Consider the following 25886-nt stretch of genomic DNA (forward strand, 5'->3'; position numbering starts at 1 on the left):
CTCTTCTCCGTCGGCAGCCTGCGGGCGCACTGAGACGTACGTTTGATCGCAGGCCGCGCGCGCGCCGCCGGTGGGCGTGGCTGTTCCGCTGAGTGGGCGTGGCTTTCCATGGCGCGGTGGCGGAGTCCGCGGAGCCGGAAGCGCTGTCGTTACTCTTGCGTTGGGAGCCGGGGCGCGGAGCTTCCGCCATGGAGGGCCCCGGGCCTGGGCTCGCCGCGCGGCCGCTCACCGAGGATGAAATGGCGGAGGTGAAGAAGGAAGTAAGTGAGGTCGGGCGGGGAGGGGGATACCGGTAGACCGGGGGGGGGGCTCGGACGGTCCTCGCCTCTTGCCGGCCGGCGGGCGTGTCACGCCCAGCCTCTGCAGCCGCCTTTCCCGTATGGCTGGGGGCCGGGACACGCGCCGGGACCACCACCCCCCCCGCAGCCCCTGGGGCGGGGCTAGGCGCGCGCTGTCAGCGACTCAGGGGGAGGCCCCGGGGCCGTGGCTCGGTTTGCAGGTGTCTGGCGGAGACCCCTGGAAGTGCCGCCCCCGGCTCGCGGGGCCCACTGAGCATCCCGGTAAATGACACACCCCCTGTGGTCCCCTTCGGTCTGTGTCCGGGTGGAGGGGCGCCGCTGACCGCAAGCTGGGTTACCTCCTCCCCCTCACAGGACATACGTAGGTTCCCTGAAACAAATAGTGTTCCTTCAGGCAGGATGTCAGCGTGAAGCTCTGTTCTTATTTCACATTTACACTGTGGAAAGGATGAGAGGCCAACCAGGTTGGGGCTGTTTGTGATGGAAAAAATAAAACTCCATGGCTTTGAACAGTAAGGCTGAAATTGTTTTTAAATTGTATAGTTTGGAGCCAAATGCATGTCTATTTGTGTTTTGTTTAACTGTTTTCCTGATCATCCAATATCTGGAAAGTGGAATTGGCTTCAGGAACCCAGATCTTACATTATTTTGACCCAGGGCTGTAACCAGTGTGAGTGGGGCAGTTCTCCAGGGTGCAAAGCTGAAGTGGCTCATGGGACGGGGGTACACAGGGTCATGTTCCTGCTCCCCTTATTTTTTTTGTTGTGTGCCCCCCAAACCTCAGGCTGGGTGGTCCACTGAGATGAGTCAGGGGGTGGAAGTGGTACACCCTTCCCGAGCCCCACTATGTGGGGCTGGCCCAAGCCACCTGGTGTCACCACTCCTCTCCCCTCCCCCCCCCCATTGTTCCACCCTAGGAGTGTGTGGGGCACACCCCACAGTTTGAAAACCTCTGTGGGGTGGTCAAATGCCCCCTCCCCAAACCTTTAAATTGTGTCCCCCCACACTATCAACAAACAGGTAAGTGCTACCTGTGAATGGGGTGAGAAAATGATGGGGGGGGGGGAATGGTAGGGGATGCAAATATGCTGGTTTGCCCCAGGTGCTAAAATGCCTAGTTATGAGGTCAAAGCAGAGCCATTAGTGACTCCAAAGCATAAAAAAGTTAGTGGAAAAGACACATAAGGGATTAACACAATATCGATATTCTAAGCTTTATTTTTGGTTCCTCTGGTGCCTAACTACATTGGCTGAACAAAAACTATCAGCTTCCAGCAGGCAATATTATTTATTTACTGCTTATTCTCCAACACTGTGGATGTTTCATTAATATACTTATAGAATCAGGGGTTCTCAAACTGGAGGTTGGGACCCCTCGGGGTCACAAGGCTATTACATGGGGGTTTGCAAGCTGTCAGCCTCCACCCCGATCCCCTCTTTTCCTCCAGCATTTATAATGGTGTTAAATTAAAAACACATTTTTATATATTTATTGGGGGAGGGTCGCACTCAGAGGCTTGCTATGTGAAAGGGGTCACCAGCACAGAAGTTTGAGAACCACTATTATAGATGGTTGGTGTCTCCATTCCAGCAGCATGGGGAAGGTCCAAGGGGGTGGGGGAAACCACTACTTAATCTCTTTCAGGGTTCCGGTCACTTCACAGCTGCCATCTCTAAAACAGGAAGAAAGAAGCAAGCTCAAAAATAAATGAAGAGAAATAAATGTTACAGGAGTCACAGTTAAGAGTTCGGTTACATTAGTGCGGGAGGGAGAAAATAATTCGAGCACCAATCCTGCAAACACATACGCACATGCATAAAGTTAAGCATGTGAGTGTGTCTGCAACTATCTAGGGCTCTGATGCTGAAGATATGTTAGTGTATAATAGATGCGAGGACCCAGACCATTTATTTTGTTGTGAATATTTGAATCAATGTTACAGGGTACGGTGATGTTGAGCAAAGTGGAATGGAGATATCCAGCCTATCAAAATTAAGACAATTTGGTCATAAGCTTTAAAAGCAAGAGGAAAAATTTTGTGAGAGACTCAGAAAATTATTTGTTTAGGATGAGGCCCAGGCAAAGATAAGATCTGATAGTTTTCCAGGATGAAAAAATACAGTTCTGTACTATGTAATCTTATTCTAGGCTAGACTGCAAAAACAGCCACCGGACTGAGTTGCTTCATGAAGTACTGAAGTTATTGGTTTTTAATGACTTTTGGCAAAACCTGATGTAACTTGTGATTGGGTCTTGCCCATTAATTTTTCTGTTTTCATTCACATCTGTTTTGCATGTTGGTGTTACTGCTCCTTGTTGAAATTTGTTTTACTGAATCTCTGAGAGTTACTGGATTGATTTTCTTCAGTAGTTGTTTGTTATCCCACTTCCATCATTAGATGCTTTTTGTTCATTTCAGTGAAGCATGTCTGTTTGACTTTGGTTTTGGTTTCTTAATAGTTGTTTTCACTGCTTATGTAATTTAGCTGAAGTGCTTTGTCAGAATTTGTGGCACGTGGTTTTTCATGTTCTTGCTTGCTGTTAAAGAACCACAAGAGGGAATAATACTGCGATAGTTAACATCTGGTTATTTAAAATTCTAAAACCCCCTTCATCTTCAATAAATATATTCTGATTTGAATGTAATACCTAGTCTTTCAAATGTATTTGTTATTGTGACAAATATGCTTATTTAACAACTTTGTTTTTGCAAAGGAAAACTGCACCTATGCCCTATTCAGTCTTGTCAGGCTTCAGAAACTAAGCAGAGTTGGACCAGGTCAGTGTTTGGATCAGAGACCTGTAGAGAAACATAGGGGCTGCAGGGAGTAATGTGAGTCAGTAAAATACATTATTCTCTGAGTCGGTAGTGAACCAGTGTCCCAGTTTGCTGATGGGGCTGGGGAGGCGCTCTTTTAGAGGAGTTGTAAAAGGGAGGTGTAGACTGCTTGTGATCACTAGAATTGCCTAAAAGTAAGAATGTTAATTTTGGTCCCTTGGCTAAATGCCAGTTTACCTACATTTTCCCCTGTGGTTTTTGTTATGTTTTTCTTATGTTCTTAACCGTTAAACATTTGCTGCATGTCACACTGGTGACAGCTGAATTTGAATGTGAAAATTAAATTAGTATAATTATTAAAGTTTTTGTTTTAAAATCCATCTGGATGAATCAGTATAACAAATATCTGTTTAACAAATAAGAAGCATCTGGCACGGGTCACTGTTGGAAGATAGGATACTGGGCTAGCTGGACCACTGGTCTTAGTCAGTATGGCCTTCCTGTGTTATGTTCATAATATAGGATCATTATTTATTGATATTCTCTCATGCATTTGTTTTAATACTAGAGAAAACAGACTGTCTCAAATATTAACTTCTTCCCAAACACAAACTGTTAAAATGAAGTTACAGTTGAGATTACTTAATAATTTAGGGTAAAATACATTACAGGGATATTGAAATTATCCTAAAACATGTTAAACCAGGAAATTCAGAGTTAAAATTAAACTGAAAAGAAATCTAAATGTTAAGGTATGAAAATGTATAGTTAGGGCACCCAAACAACTTTAACTCTGTCCTGTAGAGAAACCATCCAAAACACATGTTCACTGTCTTAGTATTTGATATTTCAAATTACACTGATTTTTTTGAAAGACTCACTAGATTCTTTCTTTCCCTCTCATTCAAAATGGCCATTGCCGCTCACTGTCCTTTAGACAGCTCCATTAAAAATTTCACTTTTTTTACTGCAACTACCCATTGAGCAAACAAGATGTTAGGATACATAAGGAAAGGGATGGACAATAATATTGAAAACATAATGCCTTTATATAAATCAGTGATGCAGCCTCACCTGGAATAGTGTGTGCAGTCCTGGTTACCCCATCTCAAAACAGGATGGGGTTTAGAGAAGAGCATTGAGACTGATCAAAGACCTGGAAAAACTTATTTGAAGAGAAATTGAAAAGATTGGAATGGTTTATTTTAGAAGGGATTGGAATAAGAGGGGACATGATAAAAGTATGTAAAATAATTTATGGTAAATTGGGAGCTTCCATTCTCCTTGCCTCAAAACACAAGAACAAGGAAACATTCTATTAAATAAAAGCGGGGTAATTCAAAATCAATAAGAGGAAATAGCATAAAAAAGTATGTGTGATTAAGCTGTGGAACTTGTTGCCACAGGAAGTCATGGAGACCAGGAACTTTTCAAGACTGAAAAAGAACAGCAATGAACCTCCATGCAAGACATTTTTCTCAGTCCCAAAGTTTCCTCTTATTCTAAACTCTCAGCACAGCTAGCATACCTCATAAGGCACAATTAATTTTACCTCAAAAGAGAAATTTTAGTATGACAGATATAGCTGTTTCCTGCAGTATCCTTGAATGACTTTATTGTATTAAAGGAGATGTGAGACCTGGGAGGTCAAAAGACTATATTGAAAATGTGCCAGACACTTTGGACTTTTGGATCAAATAAATGTTAAGTGGATTTCCTGGAGAATCTCTAGGGAGAGGCTAATGCAAATTACCCAACTCTGGTTATGGTATGCCTTGAGAAGAGTGTTGTCTGCTGATTACCTGTTACAGAAGGCCAAGATCAAAGCGACCTATATAAAGCAACAGCTGACCTGCCCAATTTGGGTTCAGGTTCTGGGTCTAAGAGGGATGAATTTGTAACCACAGGGAAAACTGAATTGTGGGTTTTGAAAAGACTAAAACCTACCGGAGCCCTACATTGCAGTTGGGGTGGTGGGGGTGGGAAACAGGGTGACTGATGGTAAGCTTTTTAGCATGGATGTTTGGTTCTTTTATTGTTTTAGTATGTTTTCTCTATCATGCTTTTACCTTAAAAATAAATATGCTTGCTTGGAAGGATTGTGTGGTAATTTATAACCACGGGCAATACACTGGACATAGCCCTCAGAAAGAACACAAAGTGCTGGCAATGATCTTTTTAGGTGGTCTGGCTTGCGGGAATATCGCAGTGTGAGGCAGGGAGTTGTGCAGCCTTAAGATCCTCTGCCAGGAAAGAGTGAGAGACAGGTTTCCACCCAAGAGAAGTGACATCTGGGAAATGTCTAAAGTGGGTGCCCTTGATGGACTATGGAGGGGGAATACAGATGCAGTTGCCCTGAAACTGAGACACCTAGCATTTTCCTTCCACCTCCAAACCTTAGAATTAACTAGAACAATTATGAGTAAATTTTCCAGCATACACATTCAACCTTACTACAAAGGTTTACATTGTATTGTTCCTTGCCATTGTATACAAATCTCATGGACTATATGTTGCCAGAATACAATTTTTTTAGTAGCATTGGTGTTCCTTATGTTGTTGTGCTGTCCCTAGCTGCTGGCATCTGCCAATAAGCTGAAAGCAAATGAAATAAGATTTTTTTTAATAAATATTCAGAAAAGTATGATTTTCCTGTGGTCTCTTGTGTGGTGCTATTCTTAGTTGCTCCATTTCCTGTACTTTCTTCCCTTTCAGATACTACACTGATGGGGGCCATATAAGCACCTAGATGAAGGTAGATAATATCTTGGAGTACTTGTACACTTATTTTAATTAAACATGGTCCTTCCTTCTGATCTAGTACTGAATTATTATGCACCTTTCAATGAATTCTTTCAGCTGCATGGTTCCTTTTCTTACCTAGTTAACATGAGAACAACTTCGTAACACCTGATTCCTTTATTACTCCAGGGAAGCTGATGAGAGGGGCTAATACTTTGCTACCAGCAAGGCTAGAAGTTTTTTAGAAGATCCTCCCCCAATGCCTGTTAATTAAGAGTTCTCATAGTGTCTTTAGCATCATAATAAAATGTTGGCTGCCTTATTTTCAGCAGGCTGTCCTAAACTAGGCCATTCACTTGTCTAGCCACTGAGAGAACCGGAGGCTCGAGGTTTTTTTTTTTTTTTTTTTTTAAAGTCTCTCGAACAGGACCCATTTCATGTGCTATTAACCAGGATATTACTGCCAGCACCACTACTATCCATGGAAACTGATTTCCTTTTGGAAGAAAGTCTCTTAACTTTTAGCAAATATCTTTTGTTCCCTTCTGTCTCTTCAAATACCTCTCCTACTCCAAATTTCCCTCATGGTCTAGTGCAGTGGTTCTCAAACTTTTTTTTCCGCGCACTACTTGAAAACTGCTGAGGTCTCGGTGGACCACTTTCCAAATATTGTTTGTACCTCTAGCTAGCTATTGTAAAGTGCTTTGGATAAAAGCGCTATATAAAAAAACTTAATGATTAACATTTGTTGTTCTATAAATAAAGGCACTCAACTCATATTTTAATATCCGTAGTCTTACCTTTCTAATGCAATGGATGATGTGCCCTCTCTCCCCCGCCACGGCAGCCCCCGGGAGCTGGGGCTGGGAAGGAGTGGGGTCTCTCCCTGGCAGCTGCAGCCTTGGAGCTGGGGGAAAGTCGCCTCTTTCTCTGCCCACCTCAGCCCTGCACGTCCCAAATTCCCCCCACTCCCTCTTCTCACCCAACTGCCCCTCCACCTCTTCCTCCCCCAAGGCCATCACCTCACCTTACGTGTTCATCTTCTCCAGGGTCCAGGCACCTAATTAGGTGAGCCATGCCTGCGCAACTCCACTAATTAGGTGGGCGGCCCTTCATTCCCTTGTGTGCGGCCGCCCAGGCATGCACATTAGAAGAAAATATCCACGGACCGCCTGAATGGAGTTTGCAGACCACTGGTGGTCTGCGGACCACAGTTTGAGAACCTCTGGTCTAGTGTACCTTAGTTTCTCCCAGTTCTTTCTCAGGGCATTTTCACTCTACTCCTGCAAGCACAGCTGAGATGGTGCTCTGTGGAGGAGTAAAAGCACAGTACAGCGTAGTGAATTTGTCCTTGCTTTTGAAGGACGAATGGTGGTTGGTGTAAAAAACAATGTTGAAATAAGAAACTGAGACACCTGTCAGAAATAGGACTGGTAGTTGAGGGAATGGAGGATTGGAAAACTCTCCAAATTAGAATGTTTTCACTTTTAGTTTCCCCAAAACAATATATTTTTAAATACATCCATGAATTTTCTATGAGAGAGGGCTTATTTGTATATATCCATTGTGTGTGTGTGTGTGTGTGTGTGTGTGTGGTATAATTATACATATGAAATGCGAGGTTCTTTTGGTTCAGAACGGATTCATTTTTTTAAAAGCACATTATATATATCAGGCATCATTTTATACCTATAGAGAAATAAGCAGTATATAAAGCGAGATAGTAAATGTAAAATCTTCTATGAAAATATTTTGTCTGGCAATCTGGTCAACATCTGACAGCAATGCAGTTTCTCTGTACAGTAGGAAGGGTTATAGTCTAAAAAAGTGGCTTTGTAAAATGGCTTTGTGGAGGTTTTATACTTACTCCCTAACCTCTGTGTTAAACTTGTGCAGTTTGCAGGTAAAAATTTCTTTGTAACTGCCACATCCATAAACTCACTAGACAAACAGTCAAACTGGCTTATTTCCATCTCATGTATCATCCTAGTGTTCGGTTCTGCCAGCCAATCTGTGCAAATTGCATTGTCTTATATTTTGTCCCCATGTAACACTGTTAGCTATAGGTGGCTTTGCATGGGTGTTGCTTATGACAGGGTTCCACAGGTGTCATAGTAGATGTAAATTGGTTTGCAGAACTCTTAATCTCATGCATTAATTCCAGTTATAAAAGAACCTGGCATGACCATTAGAGCCCTGTGTGACTTGTGGGGGGCTACAGTTTGCAAGTTTAAAAAAAAATCTGACTGAGAAACTGCCACTGATTTCCATGTTAAATTTGTTTAATCACTTTTTAGAGTAAACCTGTGCCTGAGACTGCTGTGCTCACTTGATACTACTTTATGACAACATTCTTGTTTTTTGAGACAGCAGGATTCTTGCACATCTACAGTTCTTCTCAGTGTAAAATCCATTAAATTACTTAATAGTTATCAATGTGTTAGAAAATAACATTACTAAAACCACTTTTTCTTTATTCAAGCAATAGCACACTTATTGTCGTCATTGGTACAATTTTCTTATCTCAGTCTTGATGACTGACTAACAAAGTTAAACACAGCACTTGTTAAAGAACAAATGCATTAAAGTTATCAGTGTATCTAGTGATGCGCTTTATTTTGTATATACTGGTAATTAGTACCCTGCCAAATTCACGGCCATGAAAAATGTGTCACGGACTGTGAAATCTGGTGTCCCTCCATGAAATCTGGTCTTTTATGTGCTTTTACCCTATACTATACAGATTTCACAGGGGAGATGAGCGTTTCTCAAATTGCAGATGCGGGGGGGGGGGGGTCACAAGCTTATTTTAGGGGGGTCACAGTATTGCCACCCTTTCGCACTGCCTTCAGAGCTGGGTGGCCAGAGAGCGACAGCTGTTGGCTAGGTGTCCAGCTCTGAAGGCAGCAGCAGCGCAGAATTAAGGATGGCAATACCATACCATGCTATCCTTACTTCTGTGCTGCTGCCGGCAGCGATGCTGCCTTCAGAGCTGGCCTCCCAGCCAGCAGATGCCTCCCTCCAGCTGCACTGCTTTGAAGGCAGCGCCATTGCCAGCAACAGTGCAGAAGTAAGGGTAGCAATACCGCAACCTCCCCTACAATAACCTTGCGACACCCAGACCCCCCCCCCCCCCCAAATTCCCTGTAAGCTGCGCAGCAGCCTATTTAGCGCTGCACATCACACATCACCTCCATATTGGTGCAAGTAACAACATTCATTCTGCACGTGGGTGGGAAAAATGAGAGGGAACGCTGCCTATAATGCTTTTTTGGGGTCAGGACCCCTAAATAACACCATGAAATTTCAGATTTAAATAGCTGAAATCATGAAATTTACTATTTTTAAAATACTATGACCGTGAAATTGACCAAAATGGACTGTGAATTTGGTAGGGTTCTATATTTAATGCTATCCCAGACACTATCTCATATAACTACACTGTATTTTAGCAACAGTAAGCTTTGTATAAAGCTGCGATCAATTGTCACATGCAAGCATACTGCGGTCTGTTATGCTTTTTCTCAGGGTGGATTTGATTTAAATCAATTTGATTTAAATCATGATTTAATCACTAGTCAGGAAGAGTCAATTTAATCATGGATTTCTACATAAAAGTGCATTCTTGTTGGTTGTTATAACCTTAATACGCATTCTTCACAACTCAGAGATAGGTGTAGGTTTCATTTTTAGAAGGTACACACTATACATTTTAAAGTGATTTATTTTGAAAACTTTTCAGATTAGTTTTACATCTATATCAGAAAATGAATGATTGTTTGGGTATTTCATTTACCAAAGGTAATTGAAGCAGATATTTATTATTGGGAGGTGAACTATCTCCCAATTCAACAGCATAATCATTAATATTTGGGGGATTTTCTTGCCGTGCTGTATTAGGAGGAGAACATCACCAGATGAACAGGGAAATCCACTGGTGGGCCAGGATGGTTTGTTTACCTGCAGCGTCTGCAGGTTCAGCCGATCGCAGCTCCCACTGGCTGCGGTCCCCCATTCCAGGCCAATGGGGGCTGTGGGAAGCGGCAGCCAGCATATCCCTTGGCCCCCGCCACTTCCAGCATCCACCATTGGCCTGGAACGGCAAACTGCGACCGGTGGGAGCTGCGACTGGCCCAACCTGCAGATGCTGCAGGTAAACAAACCGTCCCGGCCAGCCAGCGGATTTCCCTGACGGGTCGCGTGCCAAAGGTTGCCAATCCCTGGACCCTCTCTTCAACCCTGGTGTACAATCACCATACCCCATAACCAGCGCTACAATTTCTCAGTTTGGAATGAATTAGTCCAAAGGAAGAAAATATTCTTTCTACCCCAGCAGAAGAATCTACTGCTGTTAAAAGTGAGATGATCACTTCAGATATCTCTGAATCCAAGTGCTTAAGTGACTTCTAACAGTTCACTGGTGTGACTTTCTTTAAAACATCAGCAAACACATATTTCTTGAATGGTTCACCCTGAGCTCTGAAGTTTATTATAGTTTGCATTATGGAGGGATGATTGCTGGATGTCCATGTCATAGCCAACTCCTCTTCTTCAGCAGTTAAGGTTTGACCCTGGTACCAAGTATTGAGAATATTTGCAAGAAAATGAGCTGGAGATAATGCTTGTCCCATTTGTTTTTTTTAATGCTTGTAATTTTAACTCTATCATTGCAAATTCCTCTTTTTAAAATCTCTCTCTGTTCCTTCCAAATTTTAACAGCATCAGCAATAAAACAGCTATTTCCCTGCATTTTGTTCAAGGCTACAGAAATAGGCTTCAGGGTACTCAGCATGTGTTCAACATTTCTCTTAAGCCCAATGTTGAGAACTTTGGCAGTGACCGTGCCATCTATTTTTTCATGATTGTCTTTACAAACTGTCATCAGATTAGGCCAGTTCTTGATCCAGGGCTCAAAACAGTCCGCTACTAAGTTCCATCGCACGTCTTGTGGGAAAGTTAGCTTCGTTTCTCCCACTTTTTTCCAGAGCAACTGCTGCAAAGTGGTTGTTACGGAAGTATTTTGCGATTTCAACATCATTAGCCTTTATTTCTGGAACACAGAAGTCTTTGGCTTGGAGGTGCATCAAATGAGCACTGTAACCGTATGTTATTAGCTTGGGACTCTCCTCTAAATAATGTCTTCTCCTCTTAAATACATTTGCAGCATTGTCTGTGACCAAGCTGCGTACTAGACATTTGAATTTTTTTCCACAGTTTGTTATAGCTTTTACTGCTGCTTCTTGTAAGTATTCTCCTGTGTGTGCATTTCTTGATATATCAATTGTTTCTGTAAGGAAGACATTGCCTTCTTCTGTTGTCACACAAGCACATACAACAGGATAATTGTAGACATTGCTCCACCCATCAAGACTTAGGTTAACAATTTTACCCTCTAGACCTTTTGCACACTGCTTAGTTTCTCTTTCATACACTTTATCCAGCAATTTGCCTGCAACATCTGCTCTATTGGGTGGTCTACCCTGGTGTTAGTGACTGAACCATGATAATGAGTTGTGGGTTCTCAATCATACGGAAAGGACAGTTTGTTGCATAAACAAACCAGGCAATTTTTTCATCAGTTACCTCTTTTTGTAATCTGCTGGTTCTTTATCACAAACTTATCTTTGGTTGTTTCTGGATGATGGAGATTTTTCTTTTTTCTTTTTGCTACAAGTGATATACTGTGGCTATGTGACATACATGATGTGACTGAAACACTCTCATTGGCAGATAACTCTGAAACTATAGAAAATGATGGCGATCTTGAAGGTGGATAATCTTCAGAATCCTGTATGTTGAGGATGGAGTCTCCTAAACAAAATAGTGCAGTTATTTAATTATTACCATACTGCTCATTTAGTATTATTCAATGCATTCAGTGACACTCAGTACTACTTTAAAGGTGAAATTGTAAAAGGAAGATCTGCCTATTTCAGCTATTTATTTTTTTATCACAACTGCATCTAAAATGATAGTACCATAGAGTAACAACTATATTTTTTGCTCAAACATGAAAATTCAGGAATAGTCCAGAAGGAAGACAGGCAGTCCTTAAGAAAGAAGTATGAAATAAAAAAGTTTACCAACCTGAAGATCCTGCATGTTCAGACATGTTCCTTCTCAGGAGGAAGCTGCATTGAAGTTGATTAAAGGAACACTTCTCATGATGTTTCATTCGGGCAACCAGGCCTTGCATTTCTTTGTTGCACTGTTTGCATTTTGCACACATGCCTCTTACCCAGAGGTAGAGGAACTTCATTAAAATATTCCCAAACTGGGTCTCTTTTACGGCCTGCTGCCACTATAGGTTTTCCCTTTTAGTGAGAGAATGGTATGGTAGATCTCAAATCAATGAAGGCTACACTCAGAAAGACCTCAAGACTTTTGGAATATGCTGCTCAAACAGTTTCACTTTCGTTTCTACTGCCTGTCCCTCCCTTCTCACATTTTATCTCCAGACTGCTTCTCCTTGTCCAGATCTATTCTGCCTCCAACCGTCTTCTATTCATTGAACTTTTTGAAACTTTGCACTTTTAGAGAGAGGTAAGGGATTGACTCTGTTTACACAATTTTGCAGAGGGACAATAGGGTTGAGGTCTGTTATTTCTCACCTCTATATATTATTTATTTATTTAAAAACATTTTTGCTGTTAACAAGCTTGTTCTCTCTGGAGAGACACATCCACAGTTTGAGAACTGCAAAACTAAACATCTCTGATGGTATCTTATAGACTGAGAGCTGAGTCTCATTGGGTAGATAGAAAGATTAATCTAAATCTATACAGAAGCCCCTGGAACCCCATAAAATTGGGGTCCCCGATCCATGAACTATTGGAACTCATTTACAAAACTTTTCCAAACATTACATCAAAGGTGGACAAACTACGGCCTGGGGGCCGCATCCGGCCCTCAAGCTCCAGCCAGGAAGCGGGGTCCAGGGCTTGTCCCCTCTCTGTGCATGCCGGGGCTCCACGCGGCTCCTGGAAGCAGCAGCACGTTTCCCCTCCGCTTCCTATGCATAGGGGCAACCAGGGGGCTCCACACGCTGCCCCGCAGCTCCCATTGGCCGGCAACCACGGCCGATAGGAGCCACAGGGGCAGCACCTGTGGACGGGGCAGCGCAGAGCTTCCAGGCCGTGCGTCCGCATAGGAGTCGGAGGGGGGACATGCCACAGCTTCCGGGAGCTGCTTGAGGTAAGCGCTGCTGGGAACCTGCGCTCCGACCCCCTCCTGCGCCCCAACCCCCTGCCCCAACCCTAATCCCCCTCCGAACCCCTCGGTCCCCACCTGGAGCACCCTCCTGCACCCCCAACCCCTCATCCCTAGCTCCACCCTAGAACCTGCACCCCCAGCCGAAGCCCTCACCCCCTCCCGCAACTCAACGCCCAATTTTGTGAGCGTTCATGGCCTGCTATACAATTTCCATACCTAGATGTGGCCACCGGGCCAAAAAGTTTGCCCACCCCTGCATTACATGAATATATTGACTCGTTCTATAGAATTAGGCTATGTCTACACTATGGGATTAATCTGAATTTATATAATTCGAATTTTGGAAACAAATCGTATAAAGTCGAATGTATGCGGCCACACTAAGCACATTAATTCGGCAGTGTGCATCCATGTACCGGGGCTAGCGTCGATCTCCGGAGCGTTGCACTGTGGGTAGCTATCCCATTGCTATCCCATAGTTCCCACAGTCTCCACCGCCGATTGGAATTCTGGGTTGAGATCCCAGTGCCTGATGGGGCAAAAAACATTGTCGCAGGTGGTTCTGGGTACAGCCTCACTCCTTCCTCCATGAAAGCAATGGCAGACAACCATTTCGTGCCTTTTTTCCTGGGTGAACACTGCAGACTCCATACCACGGCAAGCATGGAGCCCGCTCAGCTCAAGACAGCAGTCATGAACATTGTAAACACCTCGCGCATTCTTGTGCAGTTTATGCTGAGCCAGGACCAGAAAAACAAGGCGAGGAGACGACGGCAGCGCAGCGACAAGCGTGATGAGGACATGGACATGGACACAGAATTCTCTCAAACCGCGGGCCCTGGTGCTTTGGAGATCATGTTGTTAATGGGGCAGGTTCTACCGTGGAACGCCGATTCTGGCCCGGGAAACAAGCACAGACTGGTGGGACCGCATAGTGTTGCAGGTGTGGGACGATTCCCAGTGGCTGCGAAACTTTCGCATGCATAAGGGCACTTTCATGGAACTTTGTGACTTGCTGTCCCCTGCCCTGAAACGCCGGAATACCAAGATGAGAGCAGCCCTCACAGTTGAGAAGCGAGTGGCGATAGCCCTGTGGAAGCTTGCAACGCCAGACAGCTACCGGTCAGTCGGGAATCAATTTGGAGTGGGCAAATCTACTGTGAGGGCTGCTGTGATGCAAGTAGCCAAAGCAATCACTGAGGTGCTGCTATGAAAGGTAGTGACTCTGGGAAATGTGCAGGTCTTAGTGGATGGCTTTGCTGCAATGGGATTCCCTAACTGTGGTGGGGCGATAGATGGAACCCATATCCCTATCTTGGCACCAGGGCACCCAGTACATAAACCGCAAGGGGTACTTTTCAGTGGTGCTGGAAGCACTTGTGGATCACAAGGGACGTTTCACCAACATCAACGTGGGCTGGCCGGGAAGGGTTCATGACGCTCGCGTCTTCAGGAACACTACTCTGTTTAAAGGGCTGCAGCAAGGGACTTACTTCCCGGACCAGAAAATAACCGTTGGGGATGTTGAAATGCCAATAGTTATTCTTGGGGACCCAGCCTACCCCTTTATGCCATGGCTCATGAAGCCATACACAGGCAGCCTGGACAGGAGTCAGGAGCTGTTCAACTACAGGCTGAGCAAGTGCAGAATGGTGGTAGAATGTGCATTTGGCCATTTAAAAGGTCGCTGGCGATCGTTACTGACTCGCTCAGACCTCAGCCAAACCAATCTCCCCATTGTTATTTCTGCTTGCTGTGTGCTCCACAATCGCTGTGAAAGTAAGGGGGAGACCTTTATGGCAGGGTGGGAGGCCGAGGCAAATCGCCTGGCTGCTGATTACGCGCAGCCAGACACCAGGGCGATTAGAAGAGCACACCAGGAAGCGCTGTGCATCAGAGAAGCTTTGAAAACCAGTTTCATGACTGGCCAGGCTACAGTGTGAAATTCCTGTTTGTTTCTCCTTCATGAAAACCTGCCCCCTTTATTGACTCATTCTCTGTAAGGAACCCACCCTCCCCCTTCCCCCAGCTTGCTTTCAAAGGAAATAAAGTCACTATCGTTTAAAAATCATTTATTCTTTATTAATTGATTATAAAAAGAGGGAGAGAACCCGGGTGGGGCTTGGGAGGAGGATCGGCAGAAAGGAAAAGGCCACTAAAAAAAGGTTAAAAAAATGAAAGCCTTTTGCTTGGGCTGTCCACTGGGGTGGAATGGGAGGGTGTACGGAGCCTTCCCCCCCCCCCCCCCGTGTTCTTACATGACTGGGTGAGGAGGCTATGGAACATGCAGAGGGGGGTTATACAGGGGCTGTAGCGGCACTCTGTTATCCTGCTGCCATTCCTGAAGCTCCACCAGACGCCGGAGCATGTCTGTTTGCTCACGCAGCAGCCCCAGCATTGCATCCTGCCTCCTCTGATCTTCCTGCCGCCACCTCTCATCTCGAGCGTCTCTCCTCTTCTCACGTTGGTCCCTCCTGTCCTCACGTTCACTGGCTTCTTTCCTATACTTTGAAACCGTGTCCTTCCACTCATTCAGATGAGCTCTTTCACTGCGGGTGGATTCCATGATTTCTGCGAACATCTTGTCTCGCGTCGTCTTTTTCCGATGCCTTATCTGAGATAGCCTTTGGGACGGAGGAGGGAGGCTTGAAGAATTTGCAGCTGCTGGAGGGAGGGGAAAAAAGGAGAGAATTTTTTAAAAAGATACATTTTGCAGAACAATGCTTATACTCTTTCACGGTGACCAACACTATTCACATTACATAGCACATGTGATTTCTGTGCAAGGTCGCATTTTGCCTCTTAATATTGAGTGCCTGTGGCTTTGCTGCTAGAGATCAGACGCAGGTCCGGGCAACAGAATTCGGCTTGCATGCGGCCATGGTAAGCCATTGTCTTTCGGCTTCTGCGCCCTCCTTTCCCACATACCAAGCAAAGCCCGTTGAGTGCTGCGGTTTTCCTGTTAACCTTCAGCAGCAGAAAACAAACTAACCCCCACCCCCCCACAATCCAAATCTCTGGGATGATCGCTTTACCCCTCCCCCCACCGCATGGCTGGTATCAGGGAAGATCCTTGCTAGCCAAACGTGAAAAGCTCTGGGCCAATCCCCCGCCACCCCCCGGCGCTTGGCTAACTGCAGGGAAGGATTTCTTTTCAGCCAAACAGGCAACAGCCCAGTAGGAACGGCCACCTCTGTCCCCTTAATTAAATTCCCGTATTTCAACCAGGTTACCATGAGCGATATCACTCTCCTGAGGATTACACAGCGAGATAAAGAACGGATGTTGCTTGAATGCCAGCAAACACCGGGACCATACGCTGCCAGGCTTTGTCATGCAGTGATACCAGATTACTTGCTGCAAGCATGGCGCGGTCAAGTGTCCTACCATGGAGGACGGAATAAGGCTGCACTGCCCAGAAACCTTGTGGCAAGGCTTTTGGAGTACCTCCAGGAGAGCTTCATGGAGATGTCCCTGGAGGATTTCCGCTCCATCCCCAGACACGTTAACAAACTTTTCCAGTAGCTGTACTGGCCGCGAATGCATCCCAAGTCCTCAGGGCAAAGTAATCATTAAAAAACGCTTGCTTTTAAAAGAAGTTTTTATTTTAAAAGGTAAACTCACCTGAGGTCCCTTCCATGGGGTCGTGGTCTTGGATACTGGGTTGGGAGGGTACTTCAGTCAGGCTGAGAAAAAGATCCTGGCTGTTGGGGAGAATGGAGTGCTGGGTGCTCTCCGCAAGCTCGTCATCCTCCTCTTCCCCGTCCGCAGAATCCTCAGATGTAGCTGATGAGATTATCCCCGCCTCGGAATCCACGGTCAGAGGTGGGATAGTGGTGGCAGCCCCCCCTAGAACTGCATGCAGCTCGGCGTAGAAGCGGCATGTCCGCGGCTCTGACCCAGAGCGACCGTTTGCCTCCTTTGTTTTTTGATAGGCTTGTCTGAGATCCTTGACTTTCACGTGGCACTGATCTGAGTCCCTATTGTGGCCTCTCTCCATCATGCCCTTGGAGATTTTTTCAGAAGTTTTGGCATTTTGTCTTTTCGAACGAAGTTCTGCTAGCACTGAATCCTCTCCCCATATAGCGATCAGATCCAGTACCTCCCGTACAGTCCATGCTGGTGCTCTTTTTTGATTATCGGCCTGCATGGTTACCTGTGCTGATGAGCTATCTGTGGTCACCTGTGCTCTCCACGCTTGGCAAACAGGAAATAAAATTCAAATGTTCGTGGTGCTTTTCCTGTCTACCTGGCCAGTGCATCAGAGTTCAGATCGCTGTCCAGAGTGGTCAAAATGGTGCACTGTGGGATAGCTCCCGGAGGCCAATACCATCGAATTGCGGCCACACTAACCCTAATTTGAAATGACAATATTGATTTTGGTGCTACTCTGCTCATCAGGGTGGAGTACAGAAATCGATTTTAAGAGCCCTTTATTTCAAAATAAATGGCTTCGTTGTGTGGACGGGTGCAGGGTTAATTCGATTTAACGCTGCTAAATCCGAATTAAAGTCATAGTGTAGACCAGGCCTTAGAATTTATAATCCCTATTCCATAATGAGATAGATTATAGCTCAAAGATATCTTAATTAAAACTATTTTTTTAGATTGGTTTTTTCCTCAAAAAGCATTTTATCAAAAAAATTAGATTTAAATAAAAAATTCCAATTTTTTTTTAATTTATTTTAAATCATTGATTTTTATCCACCCTGCTTTTTCTTACATATTTCTTTGAAGCTTTGCAAGTGGTAGCAACAATAGGCGATCTAGAGTAGACAAAACACGAGTGGCTACCAGTTTTTATACTGCCATATCTGAGCAAACTGAGACCACCAGTAGCTGGCCTGTACTAGATCAGTGCCTCTCAACCTTTCCAGACTACTATACGCTTTTCAGGAGTCTCCTTTGTCTTGCGTACTCCCAAGTTACACCTCACTTAAATACTTGCTTACAAAATCTGACATAAAAATACAAAAGTGTCACAGCACACCATTACTAAAACATTGCTTACTTTCTCATTTTTACCGTATAATTATAACAAATCATTTGGAATATAAATATTGTACTTACATTTCAGTATGTAGTATACAGTCATATAAACAAGTCATTGCATGAAATTTTAGTTTGTACTGATTTCACTAGTGCTTTATGTGTAGCCTGTTGTAAAACTAGGCAAATATTTAGATGAGTTGATGTACCGCCCTGGAAGGCCTCTACGTACCCCCAGAGGTATATGTATCCCTGGTTGAGAACCACTGTACTACGTCTCCCACTAACAGTCCTTTTTATTATAGTCTAGATACACCCTAAAAGAGCAGCTTTCTACCTCTCCTTTAGAGGGAGCTAGTACCTACTTGACTAGGTCTGATACATACACTATCCAATAGAGCAGTGGTCTCCAAACTTTTTTGATCGCGCACCCCATCAGTAAAAAATTTTTGAACACGCACCCCCTGCTCCCGGCCGAACTGTCAAAGTGTGGGGGGGAAGCCTCTCGGACTCCCGGCCGAACTGCCAAAGGGGGGGAGGGAAGCAGCGCTGCTCTGGCGGCGCTCCTCCTGACGCACCCCCTCAAGGATCCTCTTGCGCACCCCACTTTGGAGACCACTGCAATAGAGGACAGTGGTATATATGCATACATACATTAAATACAATAATTATTTTATAGTATCTTTTATATAGCAGACCTGGACCCACTTCGGTTTTCATACCAGATGGGGCTATATTTCATTACTGTCTGAAGTGTTCCTTATATGTCAGTTTAATGTTTAAAGAATATATAAATAAGATTTTATTAGACTTGTATATCATTCATTTTTCCTTTTCAAAATTGCTTCAAATAGTAAAATAACATACTCTCTAGTTTGTCACCTTTAGTCTACTTGCCAGAGATACAGTAGATCTTGGAACTGTCTCTATAGTGTCATAGCTGTGCATGCCACTTTATGGATATGAAATACAAGATCCCTGCCCCAAAGAAATTAGTCTAGTAAAAATTAACACAAGGAAAGATGAAAAATTTTTGGTGAATGCATCAACCTGCTAATGCCTTAAGCAACAGTAGCTGGCTACTGAACATGTGAACACTAAGTATACTCAAATGATAAATCACCCTGTGTTGCGTTTTCTCTTTACATTTTAAGAAAATCAAATAGTTGCTCAGCCATTCATCTTAAGGCACTGGGCAAATGTTTAAATGCTCAGTACATACCCACTATTTCTGTAGGAACCCTGCTTCATTCAGTATACAGGTCAGACAGCATACAGGAAACAGACTGAGACATAATTGTCTTATGCAGGGATCATGCATCATTCTGCAACTGTAACAGGAGAAATCTGGAGTAAATTATTACACTAGTGAAATTACCCTGAAATTTCACCAGTATAACTGAGTAGAACTGGGTCTTCTGTGCACAGAATGGATGAGGTAGTGATGTTGCAAACCTTCGTCATACATGGAGAGCTCTCCAACCTGCACACTAAATGAGGCACAAGTTATGTGAAAATAAGGTGATCATATAACTGAAAATGACCCTAGCATAAGGAATATGCATGAGAGCAGAGTTAAGATGGCACATGACCTTAACTTTGGCATTTCTTGATTTCTTTTAAAATGCACCACTTGTTCCTTTATCTGTGTGTGTGTGTGTGTGTGTGTGTGTGTGTGTAAAATTGAGATTATCTGTATTCTCCCTCCCCTTCCCTTCAATTTTTTCTTTGAGTAAAACAGGATGTTGAACTGAATCTCTTAATAGCAATTCTCCCTCTAGCAACATGCATCACTTCATCAGAAGCAGCCATTTCCTGTTGAAATAATGAATCACTGACATTATAATGGTGTTGCTAGAAGTTAACAATATTTAGCCATTTTTCCAGCAGGTCATGGACTAATATTTAGTATGTAGTGTTTAAACACTGTAGTATGTCTTAATCAGGCATAAGTTAATAAATCCAAAGGCTGACCATTCTTAATTCTTGCTAGACTGCACAGTTAAACCACAACTATCTGAACACATTGCTACTTAATATTTAAAATATATTTATATTTAATTTCCTCTGGGCCTTATTTAATGGAAGACTTTTTACCTGAGGGAGAGACTTCACTGGGTGATACTTTTTTTTAAAAAGTTATAAATACATTATACAGGTACAGGGAGAATGGATCTCTGGCTGTTGGGTAACATGGCATTGGGGTTTCTAATTCAGAAATGTAGGTTTATAATCCAGTACTGACATCATCTGAATTTGAATGTTTTCCAATATATCCTCCTAGCCACATTGAAAATCCGCTAATGACAGTAATGTTTTGTCTTTTTTTAGGCTTTAGAAAGGATGCGTCCCTATTTGTGTGACAAAATTATAGCGGAGAGACACTTTGATTACCTGCGTTCAAAGAAAATACTCACTAGAGAGGACGCTGAAGAAATATCTTGTCGACCCTCAAGTAGGAAGAAAACTGGGAAGTTATTGGACTACTTAGCAGAAAATCCAAAGGGACTAGATACTTTGATTGAATCTATTAGACGAGAAAGAACACAGAACTTCCTGTTAGAAAGGATAACTGATGTAGTGTTGAAAGTCAAAAATGAAAAACTTGAAGCTCTCAAAGGTGAGATGTTTAAATTGTTAAATGGCAAAGTAGATGTTTATCTCAAAGGACTCTGTAAAAGTACGTAAACCAAAAAACATGTCTCTTAGCTTCAGAATTCCTTTGGTAATAGGGATACCACCTTTGAAGAAGTCTTTTGCAGGACAAACAAACGACATTAGACTTGGATTTAAGCCCCTAGGGACAAGTACCATGTCTTCCTGTGTCTTTTTACCATGCTAAGCACAGTGATGCTTAATCAATCACAAAAAATAATGCTCATGATTTATGATGTACACAAAGTATTTTTGCATCTTGGTCTAAATCTGTCAAACTTTGCTTCCCATGAGATTATATTGCAGAATTTGAGCTTGGTGATGAGCTTTCCTGAGAGTTTTCTCTTGGAACACTTTTTTTTAAGCTTACTATGCGCCTTAACATAAAATGAGTCTCTATTGGGAAACTAAACCACCCCTTTGTGTGTCAACATTAAACAAAGCTACAAACCCCAAAACCTTATGTGTATATATGCATATATGTGCTGCTGCCTCAGCCTAGCATGCATGGACAAGGATTTTTTTTATGTTGACACGCAGGAAATTGAATCATAACTTGATTCACAGAGTGTATTCAAATTTGAAATTACATTGTAATTCATAGCTCTAAAAATATCCAGCAATTGGTTCTAAGAAATATAAGTTGAGGAGAAGCTGAAACCTAGAAGAAAGTAAATCTTAACAGATTCTTCTTCCAGGGTTTACATCTTCCCTGTTTTGCCTGACTGTTTACAAAAATAAGGCTCTGTTCCCAGTGAATTAGATCCATGGAACTGCTAGCTGAAGAATAAGTTGAAATACTTCTCTTCACCCAAAAAATGTCCTTTGTTTTTGAGTGCGGGGTAAAAAGAATTTTTGGCCTGTGTTCTCCTGCCAGACTAACTTGAAACTGACGCCTTACTTATCTCAAAGACAGCGTATCCTTTTCAAGAGGTACTCTGTCTTTACTGATCCAGAAAAACATATTCAAGTTGATTGTGACAGATACTCATTGGTCTTCTACAAGGAGCTCTGTATAAATCATGCAGGCCAAAATTTTCAAACCAGAATGCGTAGACTAAGGCTTCTAAATCCATATTTAGGCACCTACATATAAGCAGCTTAGTTCTCACAAGGCCTTGGCACCTGCAGCTCCTGCTGACTGCACTGGAACTTGTGATTCTCAGCATTTGTGAAAATCTGGCCACTTTAATGAAAGAAGTTAAATATGGATTTAAGAGTCTAATGTTAGCCTTCAATTTTGAAATGCCTTAATTATAAAAGTCTCAAAATTACTTCCATTGGTTAAAGTAGTAATACAGGGAAAGAGAAGGTAGAAGGGGTTCAGTTTCTGCAGTTTTTGTGCTGTAAAAAAATCTCATACTTGCCATTTTCATAAATTTCAGGACATGAGAGAGGGGACAGTATTCCTGAGAGGAAAGAGGTGGGGATAGGGATATTGGAGAAGATAGATGGGAACAGAATGGGAAGACGAAAAGGACAATTAGTTTTTGTGAAAGATTAACTAATTTGACTTTAATTCACATTGGAATGGTGTGATGTCGGGTGAGACTGAAGTTGACAGGAGAGATGGTCTACAAGACAAGTGATCCACATTGATAAAATTTAAGTACCTATGCTCTAGTTTGATGGCTTTTAGAACATTTTAATAAATGTCATTGAAGTAATCTGAGGGAGAAGCTGCCTAGCTACATAGCAAATTGTAATAACGTCCAATCTGGTTTTGTTTAGGTCTGAGCTGCAGCAGCTGTATGACTTCAGTGTATGGAGGAACAAATAATCTTTCTAGGTCATATTCTGATGAATCCAATTACTATGAAAAAGTAAAAGAATCTACCCATAATCAACCAGAAGAACAGTTTAGTACAGCTGTTTTTATGTCTGCTTCATCTCTTCGTTCAATGAATTTACCAATTGTGGAGATGGGAAGCACAGAAAACGCAGTCTTCTCAACCACGCTTCCAGGTCCTGGGGATCCTGGAGCACCCCCTCTTCCACCAGAACTGCAGTCTGAACAACAGGAAGCCAGTGCCAGTTCAAGTGACAATCGTTTTCTGCCTTTAAGATCTCGTTCTCTTCTACAACAATGACTTCGTTGACTCTTTTTCCTGTCTGTTTACTTAAAGGGGGCGAGGGGGAGTGTTGTGAGACTTTTACATATCTTTGCAGGTGGCATACAGAATGTTTCCAAACTGTTAAATCACAAATAGGGGAAATAGCCTATATGAGTTGCCAAAAAAAAAAAAAAAGGTTTAAAATGGTAATCAGTTGATTCTGTATCTGACAGTTTCTTTAGTTTCTGGAAGTCTTTAGATGCAACTAGTGCTGTACTTTGTTTGAGTGGGGTTTTTTTTGTTTTTGTTTTAGGATTTCATATTAATGTTGTCATTACTTAAATTTTTCCAGTCAATGGAACAAATATTTATCCTCCAACATTAGCAGATTTTGATATTTTTAGCAAGTAGAAGGGAAAATGGCTATTACAAAAGAGAACACTTTAAAAGAACTTTCTCAGAATTTATCTTTTGTACTACTTCTAAAAGTTTGCCAAGCTAATCTTTACGTGACATAGGGTAAATTCTTCCCTCAAATTTATGCACGCACCACTCCCATTGGGAGGGCAGAATTTGGCTCTTTGTAGCCATGCATTTTTTTTAAATGCTTATTGTCAGATAATTCTCAATATGCTAATTTTCTGAACCTTGTGCTCTATTTTCATCCAAACATGAAAGGCAGATACTACACTGATTAGAGTTCATACATGATAAATGCATTTTCACATACTGTTTTTAAATATAATATAGAAATCATTAGTTTGAGATGCATTTGTTTTAATTTACATTTATATTAATAGTGGAAAGAAATGTCAGCTGTTCAGATCCCAGTAAGGGAGTTGCTCAGTAGCTTATTTATAAAATGCCTTTATTTAAGTAAGGGCATGCTTCTGTAAGGAGCAAAAGGTACAGTATTTAATGGGTGGACCTAGCAGGAGGATGTCTTTAACTGAAGTACTCAAGGACATATTGCACTGCAGATACTTAATTTTTACACTCTACAATAACACGTTTACATTGCAAGTGATTTAGAATCTAAACCAAGTTTTAACTATTTTAACATGGGAAAAGTTCTCATCTGACATAGTACAATATGTTTAATCCTTTCATACTTTCCTTCTCATTCTAATTCCCACTTTGTAAGATTGAATTTTAGAAGATTAAGTGTAGAAGTGCAAAATGACAAATTTAAAAACTGTATTACTCAGGATTATGTACAGATGTCTTTACACAGTATTTTTCTGAAGTTACATTTTCTGTTTATTAAACGGTAGACTGGATTTTATTTAAAATGTATAATTCTGACACTGACTGCTAAAGTAAAATAAGTATTCTAGTCTGTCACACCCAGATTCCATTTCTAATACTAATTCTCCTGCAGAGGCCATCTGCTCAGCCTCTGGACTTCAGAGGAGAGCTTCCTTACGTTATTCATGGGTGACGACAGGAGGCTGGTCCCATTTGGGGACTCAGAAAAGTAATCAACAAAAGTATCCTATAGCTATTTGTTGTTCATGTCTGTCTAGTCCATGGATGTTAATTCAGTTCAAATAAACTGTCAAGTTTAATTAGAATATCATGTAGAAACAACTTTAGTATAAGAATGAGGTAGCTTACATATGACAAAAATATGGGCTGCTTTTATTAATATATGACACACCAATCACTGTTTTCAGGTATCCATCCATCTAAAGCACTCTGAGCCTGATTTTCAAAAAAGCAGATTACCCACAAATTCTATTGACTACAGCTTGGAGTTGTGGGTCTCGGCACTCTTAAAAATCAAGCTAAGTGTCTTAACACCCCTACATTTTGAACATTCCCAACTATTTTTTTATGAACTCTGCAGGTATTATCTATTGTAACTTATTTTGCTATCCTGTTGGAAGTGATTATAGAAATTAGGCTAATTTACTCTATCTGGATCGGAGCCTAAGAATTGCTGAGAGCCTTGCAGTCAATGCACACAATTCGCCTTCCACTCAAACTAATGCTAAAACTTCTTTGGGAGCAAGAGCAGGCCCATTGAGAAGTGAATGGTTCAGCAATTTAGATGATGTACATAATCTCTGATGGGATAGGGTTCTGTGGTTACAGGAGATCCCCAAAAATTGGGTGAATCTGGGAGGAGGGGTTGATCCTGTGCAAACCAAAAATATACAGTGTACCTGGTTTCATAATGTGAATGTTAGAGATTTGCTAGATAACTACCAAATGTCTGAATGTGTACCACAAACTGTGTGCAGTAATTGCTCCATTGTATTAACCTGAGATCTTTAATGAATGTGTGTAATCTTAACAAATGCTTGAAACCTATGCATTTTTTAAACAAAGATTTAATATCACAAACTGAAGTCTTTTTTTTTTTTTTTTCCCATAATTGCTTGCTTCTCTCCTCCACACCCACCTCATTACCTTTCTTTGTGGCTTCTGTTACCTTAAAACAAAACATCTCTGGTCTGAGCTGCTCAGACAGGCTATAGATTACTGCAATATGCTAATTTACAACAATTCCATGGCATTGAATTCTGGAGCACTGTTGAGGAAGAGGGGTGCTTGTTGAAGAGTACTCCCCTAACTTGTCCACTTCACAACGCCTGATTCTTTTGAGTGCCCATCCTCACTTGAGGCTTGAGCATTCCATGGAACTCTTCCTAGGTTGGAGAGACTCCAATGTGTAATTTCTAACCTAACCTCCAATAGCATGATCTTTTAAAAAAAATTAATGAACACTGTTCATCTGTCCATTGGCAGAATGAAAGAACTATCTTCCCTCATCTGCTGTGTTTGGGGAGACGGTGAGGGATGGGGTTGGTGGGTACAAAGACTTAAATCTGGCTTCATTCTGCTTCAACTTTCCTGACTGATCTATAGAAGGTGCTGTGTAGAGCCAGACCCTGTTTGAACACTAATTGGGTAAGGTAGAATTATACTCACCTGGGGAAGAACACATCTTTAAAATGATTGAGAGAGCATGACTGGAAAAGATAGCAGGCTGGAGAGCTTCTGACCCAAGTTTGTGGGTCTAAATTAGGAAAAATGTTATTTTTAAAACAATTATCTAACATGATTTTGATATACCCCTTAATATTAGGGTAGACACAGTTTTAATATTTCTACAGTGGAGTTATCTGGTTAGATAACCTAGGTGTTTA

General features: G+C 42.3%; 1 protein-coding gene across 2 annotated transcripts; it reads left to right on the top strand.

The window, feature by feature from the left end:
• BCL10 (BCL10 immune signaling adaptor) lies at window positions 1-24011 on the top strand. Of its 2 annotated transcripts, XM_054038304.1 has the most exons (4): window positions 193-260; window positions 5795-5834; window positions 20354-20642; window positions 22409-24011. In XM_054038304.1, exons 2-4 carry the CDS (start codon window positions 5829-5831, stop codon window positions 22765-22767), a joined length of 654 nt encoding a protein of 217 aa, XP_053894279.1. In that variant the 5' UTR covers window positions 193-260; window positions 5795-5828; the 3' UTR covers window positions 22768-24011. The 2 variants fall into 2 exon arrangements, with proteins under 2 accessions (XP_053894278.1, XP_053894279.1); XM_054038303.1 differs by lacking the exon at window positions 5795-5834 and having other exon boundaries at window positions 1-260.
• The last annotated feature ends 1875 nt before the right edge of the window (window positions 24012-25886 follow it).

This window comes from Malaclemys terrapin, chromosome 8 (genome assembly GCF_027887155.1).
Source record: "Malaclemys terrapin pileata isolate rMalTer1 chromosome 8, rMalTer1.hap1, whole genome shotgun sequence".
In the NCBI taxonomy this organism is placed as follows: Eukaryota; Metazoa; Chordata; order Testudines; family Emydidae; genus Malaclemys; species Malaclemys terrapin.

Bases quoted from the DNA above. Each gene is read 5' to 3' on its own strand.
- BCL10 (XM_054038303.1), top strand. From the start codon at position 189: ATGGAGGGCCCCGGGCCTGGGCTCGCCGCGCGGCCGCTCACCGAGGAT. The intron at 261-20,353 runs GTAAGTGAGGTC...GTCTTTTTTTAG, and splicing joins TGGCGGAGGTGAAGAAGGAA to GCTTTAGAAAGGATGCGTCC. The intron at 20,643-22,408 runs GTGAGATGTTTA...GGTTTTGTTTAG, and splicing joins AAAACTTGAAGCTCTCAAAG to GTCTGAGCTGCAGCAGCTGT.